General features: G+C 41.2%; 1 protein-coding gene across 8 annotated transcripts in view; it reads right to left on the bottom strand.

The window, feature by feature from the left end:
• MBNL2 (muscleblind-like splicing regulator 2) overlaps positions 1 to 12,019 on the bottom strand; it is a 74,178-nt gene that overhangs the window by 17,276 nt on the left and 44,883 nt on the right. For 2 of the 8 annotated variants that reach the window (XM_009891700.1, XM_009891723.1), the window contains 2 exons: positions 6,883 to 7,036; positions 1,957 to 2,051 (listed from right to left, as the gene is read on the bottom strand). In XM_009891700.1, the coding sequence (XP_009890002.1) occupies positions 1,957 to 2,051; positions 6,883 to 7,036 (249 nt within the window). Of the gene's footprint in view, positions 1 to 1,956; positions 2,052 to 3,476; positions 3,513 to 6,882; positions 7,037 to 7,715; positions 7,770 to 12,019 lie in introns of all 8 variants that reach the window. The other 6 variants (XM_009891708.1, XM_009891676.1, XM_009891668.1 and 3 more) reach the window with 5 other exon arrangements.

Raw genomic sequence — 12,019 nt, 5'->3', positions numbered from 1 at the left:
CCTGCAATGCAAACAAAACCTGCACTGGGAAAGGAGGGGTGCTGCCTGCTATCCTGCTAGATGAGAATGCGCATTAAGGCACACCTCTGTCTCCCCAGTGGCACTAGCTACTCGTGTAAAAGTACTCTCATTAACTAAAAAAAAAAAAATAAATAAAAGAAAATAATAAAAAAGACTGCTTAAAAAACGACTCCTTTTGTAGGTGTACATGTATTTATTCTACTTCAGCCACAGTCAGCCCCTCTGGCACTCAGGAGTGCGGGTGGCAGAGCTGCCCCGGCTGCATTCCTGTGCTGGGGAGGGTCCCCAGCCAACCCCCTCCCCAAACCACCCCGTTTTCCTCAGTCTCTTGGCACCTTCAAAGTCTCTCCATCACCACTTTGGGATCACAAAACTACACTGCATACCACCAAATGACATTCTGCCCGCAGATGCTGTTCCGGGAAGGACAGTGAAATGCACCGTTTGCCTGCTGCGCTTTCCTCCTTGTCCCAAACAGGTTTTCATTAATCCAAGCTAGCTCTCAGAAAAGAACACACAAAACGACAACCCTCTTTTGATGAAAATGCTAGAAGCACAACACCACAATGCTGGCAAACAAGCCTTATAACGGAAAAAAAAAAATAGAGAAAATGGACTGGTTTGTGTTTCTTTCAGAAAGTAGGGTGTATTTCAGAGGTAGTATATTTTTCCTAAATTATTATAAATAAACTCTTGTGGCAACTTCTATTTTTCCATGGGATACTTAAATAGTTTTTGGACTGATGGTGAAAAAAAAAAAAAGTATCTGCTGGTATAACATTATTAAGATAAACATTTTCACTGATTTCCTTGTAATTCCTTGGCAGGTGGAGGGGAATGAATCAATGGCTGAGCGTTTCTACTTGGTCTGCAGCAGCTTGTCCGTCTGGCCAGGAGCAACACAAGGAAAGGTGACGGGGACAGAGCCCTTTGCTTTCTCTTGGTGAGCAAATCTGCTTGCTTCCTCCTCAGTTTGACCTCTCAAAACCTGAGGGAAAATAGCTCTCAGGTGGAAGCGCCCGAGCGTGGTCCCAAAGCAACAGAAAATCCAGAGTGACCCAACTGCTGTGCAAACCCCTCTCTGGGCAGATGCCGGGCATGTTGGGGTGGGAATCTCTACAGCCCCAAGGGAGGAGTCAAAGCTACACCCTTTGAGCTGCAAGAGGTACATCTTCCCTGGGAATCAGGCCCTACAGGAGAAGGGGGAAACCCTGCCAAAATGAAAACTGCCATTAACATAACAAACCGCAGAAGAAAAGGAGAAAGTATCATCTTTCCTGGCCTCCCTCTGCCAATAACCCTCGGGGTTCTGTGTAACAACGTCCTTCCTTAGGGAAATATAATTCCCAGGTTAAAGATACACTTTCAAACATAAAGCAGGCATAGTCATAAATGAGTGCTGTTTCAATCACTAGTGTTTATAGAAAACATTCAATTTTGTTTCTCTTTTTTTTTTTTTTTTCCAGCTGTCTGTCCTGCTTGTGATTTTAGACAGCTTCTGTGCTTACAAATTAGTCACTTCCATACACCTCATGGAGAATGCTACATTAACACACCTGAACATTTGAAACCTGTGATGATCTTCTTTTTGAACTTAGGAGTTAATAACAGACTTTTGTAAGTAGTCCAGTACTACGGTGATTCTAACTCCAGCTGGGTTAATTACACAGTAATTAGGTACAAACATCGCAACACAAAACACAGCTACATCATTATTTGCAACAAATGTTAACTCTAAATAAGTGCAACCTGTCCCACAAACACTTGCTATAAACGACTTAAAAATAAAAGTAAAATTTGATGGGGTAAACACAGAAGAAAAAAAAAAATTCTCCGGGAGAATTTTTTTTGTTAAAAAAAAAAAATTAAAACAAAAATCTCAGCACTCATTTAGAGTTCGGGATCTTGTGAAAGAAAGCTTTAAAAGGAGCAAACCTGATTTGCTGTGGCTGTTGCGGCGAAGGGAACACTTGTTGCAGGAGTTGTTGCTGCAGAGACAGTGGCGGCCGTAGCGTTGTGCATCATGGGTACTTTCAGGAGGGGAACCATGGAAGCAATGAACAGGAGGGTGCAGCATTATGGTAAGAGAAGTGGTATTTTTGGCATGGTGAATATCAAGAGCGGCAAGCCATCGTCATGGGTTAAACCGGCAGATGGCATGCAATCACAGTGCAAAGCGAGAAAGCGTGGCGGAGAAATAAAAAAAAGGGAAAATAGCTTATTACAAGTACAATTAAAGGAAGGTTGTCAACACAATCGGCGATTCCCAGAAAAAAAGAGCAAGGACCACTGAAAACGAGGGTGTTATCTCTAAGAGGAAGATTACATGTGCAAACGAGGTCTCTACCAAAATAGCCCGTTACCTGAGAATTGTTACATGGGCAATCTGGTTTCCTCCAGTATCAATATAAAGTACTCCAAAATAAAACTCTACTAAAAAAAATAGTGGCTTGTACTGGAAAGGAAACTGATACATGTTTACATTAATTTTTAAACACAATTAAAAATGAATTATTTTCATGTGTCTTCATTTTGAAGTAAGCCAGATACTAGCTGTCTTCCTTTATAATCCAATTTACGCATTTTTTTCTACTAGCACTGCATAACTGTTAGATTTTTATCAGAGTAAAATTACCATCTGCTTTGAGGCAAAAATCAGGAGAAGGATGATAATAATTTTCCTGATTTAAATACTACTTTGTTTGATCTAAAAAAGCCAGGTCGATTTTGTGAAAGTCGTCGCTTTTGCTCATTTGAAGAATGAATTTTAATCAGCCTCTTCATGGGAGAATTATTAACTTGATGTTTTAAAGGCTTGATATTTTAACTGCTTATCTGAGTAGTCCCACAAAAAAAAAAAATATATAAATCACTGGGATAGTGCTATAGAATAGAAGAAAGATTACTTTTCTGTCTTAGAGGCTGCTTCATTGGACTTCCATTTTGCATGCCCAAAATGTTAATTCCAAGCTGCAAATATATTTAAAGGAGGAGCGAGATTCAGATCATGGGTTTCAACAGAACCTCTGTGGATCAAAGTAGGCATTTCTGGGAAACGCTGATAAAACTTTCTAACACACAGCAAAAAGGAGAAATAGGCACACCACTATGAAACTTTAAAACACTGATGAAATTTGCTGGCTTTTCCCAGTATTTTATGATTTTATAGTACTAGACAATATAAAATATAAAGAGAAATAAAACTTTGAAAACTGAAAAGCAGACTGGAATTCATGGTATTATGCTTTTGCAGTGTAGTTGTTATAGCAGGTGATATCACACCTAAACTGCAGCTTTCATCTACACATCTAAACACTCTACAAAGTCAACCAGAAAGAAGGACAAGCGAACCTTTAACTCTAGTCAGTGTCTAAATCTTGCCTAGGATTTTGAAACAAGTGAATATACATCATATACAGTATAAAAAGAGATCAATAAAGAAATTTGGAACCTACCAATACTGGTAGCGGGTGTCATGCACAAAACTGACCCTGCGTGTCATGCAATGATAGGTGAAAAAAGTGGATAAAGGGAAGAAACAGGTTAGCCGTTTAGAGTTAACATTCAAAGTGAGATTCAAGCATAACCACAGAGAAGTAAGTTAGTTAAATGAAACTGTAAGGTCATTCATAGTTTTGCTTGAACACAAAAAAGGTGATTATGTTCTTACTAAACTTCTACCTGAGTATAGCGTGTGACTTTTGGCATGTTTCTGTGTACACACAAGATACTCCATAAACTTTTGTATTTAGTACTTCTATCCTTTCACTTAGTACTTTTGCAACAACAGGTTTTTGTTTATAGAAACATCTTTAGTTAAATACCACACATATTTGGTTAAATATCACATTACTTGGGAATTTGAGAACTCATTGCATAATTCAGACAGCTCAATGTCAGATCAATATTCACCAACTTTTTGATGTGCAGCAGAGGAAGAAGTTAAAAACTAGATGATCTCCAGAGGTCCCTTCCAACCCCTATCATTCTGTGATTCTATGATTCCATTATATTGTTCTGCGGGAGCTTTGCCAAATTCAATGTACTTGTTCTTAACACAACTCCTGAGGTGGAGAGGTGCTTCTGACAAAAGAAAACACTACTGTGACAATTCCCTGAGCTAAACACCTCAAAGTTCCAGTAAAAGGCTCCCAGCGCACCTCAGGGGTGCTCTGGAAGGAGGGCTCGCCTGCCATGTGGTTGAGTTTTGGTGCCTAGTCCACCTTTACCCTTTCTGGGAAGACCCAGCGAAAAGGAAAGAACAGCGTATTTTCAGTACAGTGCATAAAGCAAGCTGATGAAGGTGAGCACGTGAGGAGACTAGTCCCACATACAGGCATATTTGATAAAAAGTGAAATATGCTTCCCGTATTCCTGCTTAATTACTACTGCAGCCCCTTATCGGACCATCACAGTAGCAGTGTAACTATGAATGACCTTAGCCAAGAACAGTCCCCAGAGAATACACAAAGTTCCCCCTCTGGAGGGTACAGAAACACTAACAAACAGCAATGGGAAGAGAGAAAAGATCTGTTGTTTTTAAGATCATTCACCAAACAATAAGGAGAAGGTGACAAAGCAATCAACTGATGTAAAACAAACAAAGTGCAGAACTTTGGAGGTAAGCCATGCTAAGTCAAGCCCCACACTTTTTATTAGGGGAGCAAGTGGTTAAGAAAGCAGAGAAGTTATATAAAACAATTAAGTTTTATATATATTCCAGCAGCAAAACTTGTCTTAAAATTTAACTTAACAGACACGCACACACAAGGAACACATTTGAAAATCATACCAGTTCAGAAAATATCACACAATAATTTAAAATCCAACAGCTAATGTCATGCATTGCTCCTTAGACCTGGGTGGCACGACAGTCCTTACACCCACCAAATCCAACCTTCCCAGGAAACGTGGGAATATCAGACGTAGCTTCTTTAACAAAAAGCTCATGACACCCACTCATATAGAGGAGGTTCCCCTTTCCTAACCTCCTCCCCTACCCCACTCCTCTCTCCAACATCCCTTCTAGGTGCTGATGGTGTTCACAAAGAGCAGGAGGTTCAGCACCACACAAAAGGTTTTCTACTCCGGGCTTGGGCGCCATCTGCTATGTTATCCCTCTGTTTCTTCTTCTTTCATACACTTGTTTTGGGGCTTGCCAACAACCTGGCCCTTGAGGTTTGGTTCCAAGATCCACCCTTCCTACCGTCAGAAATTTGTTAGATAAAACTATAATTACAACCATTAGTTGGAAAGAGGGATGGACAATAAAAAGCACAAAGAATGAGCTACTTAAGGAAGCATGAGCACTCCAAAAGTCTGGAAAATATCCAAATGCTATTTCACTGAAAAAGGTTTAAACTACTGTGTTTTCCATAGTTAATTTAAAATCCTTGGCAATGGCAAATAATAGCGATAAGCCCTGAAAGGGAGTGCTTAAGAAAAAGAATAATGCATATCATACTGCAAATTCTCAGGGTTATAATGCAAAATAAATTTGTGAAAATTTCTGTATGATTGTAAGCACAAGGCAGTCCTCCATTCATGTCCAAAAAGGCAATCTCACAATTTATTTATTTGTTTCAAACACTCCCATAAATGACAGTATGTTTTCTGCCACAGATATTCTGGGGCACCAATGTGCTAAAAATACGGCATGCTATAACTTACTATTATAAATACAGGGGCAGGCTCCAAGGTTGTTACCAAGGCCTTATAGCAAAATTCCATGAAGTCAAAGCCATCTGTGTTTGCTTTTATCTTTAAAAACATATGGGAATGCTGATAGATCGGGAAACAATCGTGTGTTGCGTTTCATTCCTTCCTTAACCAACATTATTTCTATTAACTAAAATAACAGCGCTGAAATGTCAAGCACATTTGCAAACACGTAGTTTTAAACGATTCTGGAAGTTCACACTCCGTAACATTCCGATACTAAAATATGTAATTTGTTAATTACAAATGAAATCACAGAATTCCTTAGGCAGGATATTTACCTTTGGGAAGTTTGGAGTGGGGGTGACTGACATAATTTAGAGGGTTATGTTGTTATTGTCTACACGAGCACCTAGCACATTCTTTCTTTCACAGTGTTAAAGAGAAGCCCCGCCACCGGCCAGGGTGCAGTTCAAGCCATCTCTGAATGCTCTGATTTTTTACAGGGTCCCAAGCACTGAAATGCAAATTATGTTCACTCATCTTCAGATCACCCCTATGAAGAACTATATAACCCCAGCTCTTAGCCGCAAATGCTAGGGAAAGTTCTGGTGGTGTTCCGAAAGGAAAACCACAAAAACGCCATCTGGTGCCTCAAAGCCCTTTAGTGCAGCCGCGGGGAGTGATGCGTTTTGCTGGTGCTGCCACGCAGGTTATCGACTGGAAGGTTATGGCTGGTGCTCCCCCTCTCGCCCCGCTCGTGCGTGGCTGGGGCAATCCCCACGGCTGCAAAACCGCACCCGAGGGAGCAGGAGGATGCGCCCGGGCCACGGCGCACTTCCCGGGGCATCTCTGAATGCTCTTCCCAGCATTTTTGTTGGAGGAACTTTGCCCTCTCATCTCCTTGGAGAGTGCTGGCAGATCAAAGTCAAAATACAGCCAATTTAGGGTAGGAAAAAGGGGGCAAACTGTGGACGATGACAAAGGAGGCTATGAACGTGAAAAGCAACCTGATGGCACGTGGAAATTTCTGCTTGAATTCCCGTACTTTGCAGGAGGAATTAAAATAACGTGTAACTATCTGTGCAGGCTTCACCTCAAGCAGGGCAGGGAGCGTAACAAAACCTTCTGCTAAGTGCAACCGCCTGACACGGAGGTGCCACCTAAGGAACAGGAAACTGGCTCGGTGTGGGTGCGACATACCTGTTGGGATAAACGCTGCGTGTTGCTGCAACTGAGCATTGGCAAGAGCCTGTTGATAGTGCAAGACACTGGGATTGAAAACGGCACTGGCACCATTGCTTTTTTCAAGTGCTTGTCTCTTTGGTAAAGGGTGAAGAACACCAGGAGGAAAGGCCTGTAAATAAGAAAGTTAGTTAAAATGGCGCCATTTTTAAGACGCTGTGCGTAACATATACATAAATACGAAAAACTTATTATTTTTTAAAGCAGCTAAAGATGCCTCGCCATGCATATTAACTCAAAGCACAGCAATGTAAAATGAGTGAAATTTTGTTATTGACAGCAAAAGCGTGGTACTATTAACCTAAAACTGTAGCAGCACAACTACTGAAAAGAAAGGCCTTTAAAGCAACGAAAATGGCATTGCCTTTACATAGGTTTTCAAATATTATAGGGAGAAAAAACCACTTGTGTTTCATTGCCAAGTATTTTCTTTTTTAAATTTAAATACCGTTTCCTATTATTATACAGATTAATGGATTACGTTAAGCGTTTTCAATTACAGAAGCAGTTTTATCTCAATTCGACTTTTCATGAGAGGAGATTTAAAAAAATGAAACCATGTTAGGAACCAAACTAAATTGTCTGCGTTTATTACGTATGAGAATGAGATGGATAGAGTTTCCGCTAAATTAACGAGTATGTGAAATCATTTCCGGTTGATGTTCAAAAGTAAAGCGATACAAATTTCATTAGTTGCTTCTCTGAAAAAAAAAAAACAACAAAAAAACCAAAAAACCAACAAACAAACCCAAAAAGCTACATGCAAAGCAAAAGGTGAAAGGTCAAAGTACCAGGTCTACAGTTGCTTCGAGAGGTCGCTTCATTGCTTTGGCAGTCGACTGAGTCTTTTAATAACAGGCAGCGAGCACATGATGGCAGTGGGCCAATGGGATTCAAGCGAATTAACATACAGGTAAACAGCAAGCAGAGGTGCATCATGGGAACGGCATTGCATTTGTGGATAGGTGAGAAGGAAAAAAATATTCTGAATGCAATATACAACATACAAAAACACTAGGCATGCACAACAACAAAAATGTCTTCTAAAGAAATGGATATTACATTTTGAATTAGTACCGAAGCAAAAATGCATCTACTATACCTTAGTTAAAAGCATATAAGAGAGTAAAATATAGATGTTTGAAATTCAGGAAAGTTGAGTAAAACAGCAGCTTGCAGACACTATTAAGCATTGTATAAACACTTCACAGAGATGCAGAAAGTTTTAAGGATATGCCTATAAGAATTCCTGATAAGTTAGTTAAGTCACATTTTAAAGCAAAAAAAATCAATTTGGAAGGCTACATTTTCAAATACAAAGCACTAGTGAAAGTTGTAATGCATTACAAATGCTACTAATAACAGTGCTTGCAAGGTGAGGGTCTTAATTAAGAGAAGTGTGTCACACAATAGATTTGGGGTTCAAAATGGGAGAGGTTCTCCTTTTCCAATACAAAGTAGAGTAAGTATCATGTCTAGTTACACTAACTTATCATTAATTCCTTTTTTTTTTCCCCTACTGCTGGGTCATTTTTGTAGATTTTTTTTTTCCTTGTAACTTACCACGTTACATTGAGAGGGAAAAAAAGTCTTTCAGAATTTAAAACATATTTTCTAAATTTTGCTACAACCTTCAATACTAGCTTCAGGAGCAGGGAGTAAAAATACTGCTCTCAGTTCATAAGTGAACAGTAACGTATCAGTTATGATACTAATCCAGCATTATTGATTTTTTTAAAAGAAAATATTTAGGCATAGTACATAAGCATATACATTTATGTCTACTTCCATAATAAGATCAAACTTATGGCTGATATGATGGCATTCTGTAAAAAATCTCATACCAAATATTACTTTCAAGTTTTATAGTGTAAATAATTCTTACAAACCTTTAGAAAGGAAAGGAAGATTTACTTAGAAGTCAGAATTTTTACTTTTGTTTTTTAAACACAGGCTGGTATTTAGCTCTTTTAGGACAGGCAGATTATGTCTATCTTGATATCCGTATGTGGAAATAGGGAACAAAAGTGGAGGGGGAAAAAAAAAGTAGCAAAAGGTCACAAAAGTAGCTAGTACCAACAGGGCATTTTGCAGGATATCCCTCACTTTGCCTATTCCTTGTGCCTGGCTCTGTTGCACCTACATTGCATGAGGCTTCCCAGCGCCCTCCCCATCTCTCCTCCACCACAGTTCTGGATTACACACCCTGGTCTATGGGATCTGCTCATCTGTCTGGGGCCAAGACTGAGACATAACAAGAAACACCTGGTGCAAAGTGAGGACCTGGAGAGCCTTCTTGTGTCTAAGCAGGGTGCTGTGCAGCTGACGTGTGGTACCCCCCATGGGCACCCCCGTGGGGGACATCACTGCGTCTGCATAGGGCACAGCCTCAAACCCACTCTGCATCCTCCACGGATGGAAGTCTACACAGACATGAAGCTTATAACTGAATTCAGCATTATGTGATGACGAAGTCCATGAATTCAAATCAACATCATTAAGAGTAACTTGTTTCAGGTAATTACCTTTATTATCCAAACACAGATCTTATCTGATCTCAATTGTTAACTTATTATCTCTGTGTTAATGATTGCCTTTCTCCACTTCACCTCCATGCTCTTCTTAACCTCAGGTCCCTATTCTGCAACTTTTTGCTGGTGTTCCTCATCTTCCACAGCGAGTTCAGTCTCGTTTTTTCCAGCCTATAGGCTTTAAGTTGATCTGTTCCTAGACCTACCCATCAATCTTTTTTCCATGTAGACTCCCTCTCTTTTCAGGCTTTCAGACCGACTGTCCATTTTTCTCTCCCACCTTCATCTTTTCTTTCATTTTGTCCTGATATTAAAACCTCCTTTGCCTCTTTCTGTTCCATCAAGTTATTTCCTGCTCAACACTTGATCTCCTACATGACTAACCAAACAAATCAATAGCTACATACTGGAGAGGAAAAGGCTATGGAAAGGAAATAAAGACAATAATAAAAATGATCAAACATACTGAGGCATAGCATTTGTCTGCCATATGTCACATCGGTACACTACAATGTCTCCTGGAATATGAGCAAGACACACACAGCAGAGGCCTGTGTGGATGGGCAAGGAGCTCCTGACTAAACTCTAACGCAAGAAGGGAAGCACGTGATAGGTGGAAGCAAGGACGGATGGCCCAGGAGGAACAGGGACACAGCCTGAGCATGCAGGGATGGGTTAGGAGAGCCAAAGACCACCTGCAGTTGAATCTGGCAAGGGATGCGAAGGACAACAAAAAGGGTTTCTCCAAGTGCACCAGCAACAAAAGGAAGATCAGGGAAAACATGGGCCTGCTGCTGAATGGGTCAGGTGACCTGGTGACACAGGACAAGGAGAAGGCTAAGGTACTGCACATCTTCTCTACCTCAGTCTTTACTGGTCAGACTGTCCTTCAGGCCAGGGGGAGACCAGTGGGAAAGTCTGAAGTGAAGAATATTTACCCTTGAAGGAGGAAGATCAGGCTGGGGAACGTTTAAACAAACTGGATGTACACAAACCCATAGGACCTGACAAGATGCACTGATGGGTGCTGAGGGAGCTGGCCAATGTCACTGCAAAGCTACTATTAATTATCTTTGAAAGGTCACTGCGACTGGGGGAAGTTTGTGAAGACTGTAAGAAAGTAAGTGACACTAGTATCTTCAAAAAGGGCAGGAAGGAAGGTCTGAGGAATGACCGGGTGCTCAACCTCACCTCAGTCCCTGGGAAAGCAATGGAGCAAATCCTCCTGAAAACCATCTCCAAACACATGAAAGCCAAGAAGGTGATGGGGAGTAGCCAGCACAGATTTATGAAGGGAAAATTATGCTTAACCATCCTGACAGCCTTCTACGATGAGACTGGCTTGGTGGGTGAGGGGAGAGCCACAGATATTGTTTCTCTTGACTTCAGACTGGTTTTCAACACTGTCTCCCATTTCACCGTCATGGACAAACTTATTTAGTACAGGCTAAATGGGAAACAGTGAGGTGACTGAAAATTGGCACAACAGGTTGTGATCAGCAACACAAAGTCCAGCTGGAAACCACTCACTAGTGGTATAAAACTGGGAGGAGTGGTTGATATGCCTAAACCACGACAATAAACAAGACAGATGTGCTGACACTCAGAGCATCCTGGAAAGGCTGGAGAAATGGGCAGAGAGGAACCTCACTAAGTTCAAAGGGAAATACCAAGCCCTGCACCTGGGGAGGAACAACCGCAGACAGCATTACATGCTGGAGGCCACCCATCTGGAAAGCAGCTTGACAAAAAAGGCCCTTAAGGTCCTGGTGGACATCAAGTTGAACACAAGCCAGAAAGGTGCCCTCACAGCAAAGGCAGCTGACAGCACCTTGGGCTGCATTAGGAAGAACACCACCAGGAGGTTGAGAGAGGTGATCCTTCCCTTCTACTCGGTATTGGTGAGTAGAGCACTATGTGGAGCACTATGGCCAGGTCTGGGAGCCCCAGCACAAGAAAGACATGGACATACTAGAAAACAGTCCCATAAAGGGCCCCAAAGATGATTAAGGGACAGAAACACATCTCATACAAGGACAGGCTGAGAGAATTGGGACTGTTCAGCCTAGAGAAGAGAAGATGCCGGGTGATCTCATCAGTGTATATTAATACCACCACATGAATATTTGGAGCTCCCCCAGTACAATGATAGATGACACTGCCTTCTAATGTACTTCACATTTAAGCTGTACATGATCTACAGCCTCCTTCACAGTGCCTTCTCCTCTCCTTTTTACTTCAAAAGATGGGATCATCTAAGATACGTGAGTAAAAATTCCTAAACTTCAGTGTATAGAAATATAGACAGGGCATATTCTGCAAGGTCCCAGACTGCAGAATTCATTGACCTCCAGTGGTCTTACAAGCTTAAAGGGGGCTTATAAGAGAGATGAGGACAAACATTTTAGCAGGGCCTGTTGTGACAGGACAAGGGGTAATGGTTTTAAACTGAAAGCGGGTAGATTCAGACTAGATATAAGGAAGAAATTTTTTACAATAAGGGTGGTGAAACACTGGCACAGGTTGCCCATAGAGGTGGTAGATGCCCCATCCCGGGAAACATT

The sequence above is a fragment of the Charadrius vociferus genome, unplaced genomic scaffold (assembly GCF_000708025.1).
Source record: "Charadrius vociferus isolate BGI_N301 unplaced genomic scaffold, ASM70802v2 scaffold110, whole genome shotgun sequence".
NCBI classification, from domain to species: domain Eukaryota; kingdom Metazoa; phylum Chordata; class Aves; order Charadriiformes; family Charadriidae; genus Charadrius; species Charadrius vociferus.
The sequence above is the reverse complement of the archived record's forward strand: the minus strand, read 5'-3'. Positions and strand labels throughout refer to the sequence as shown.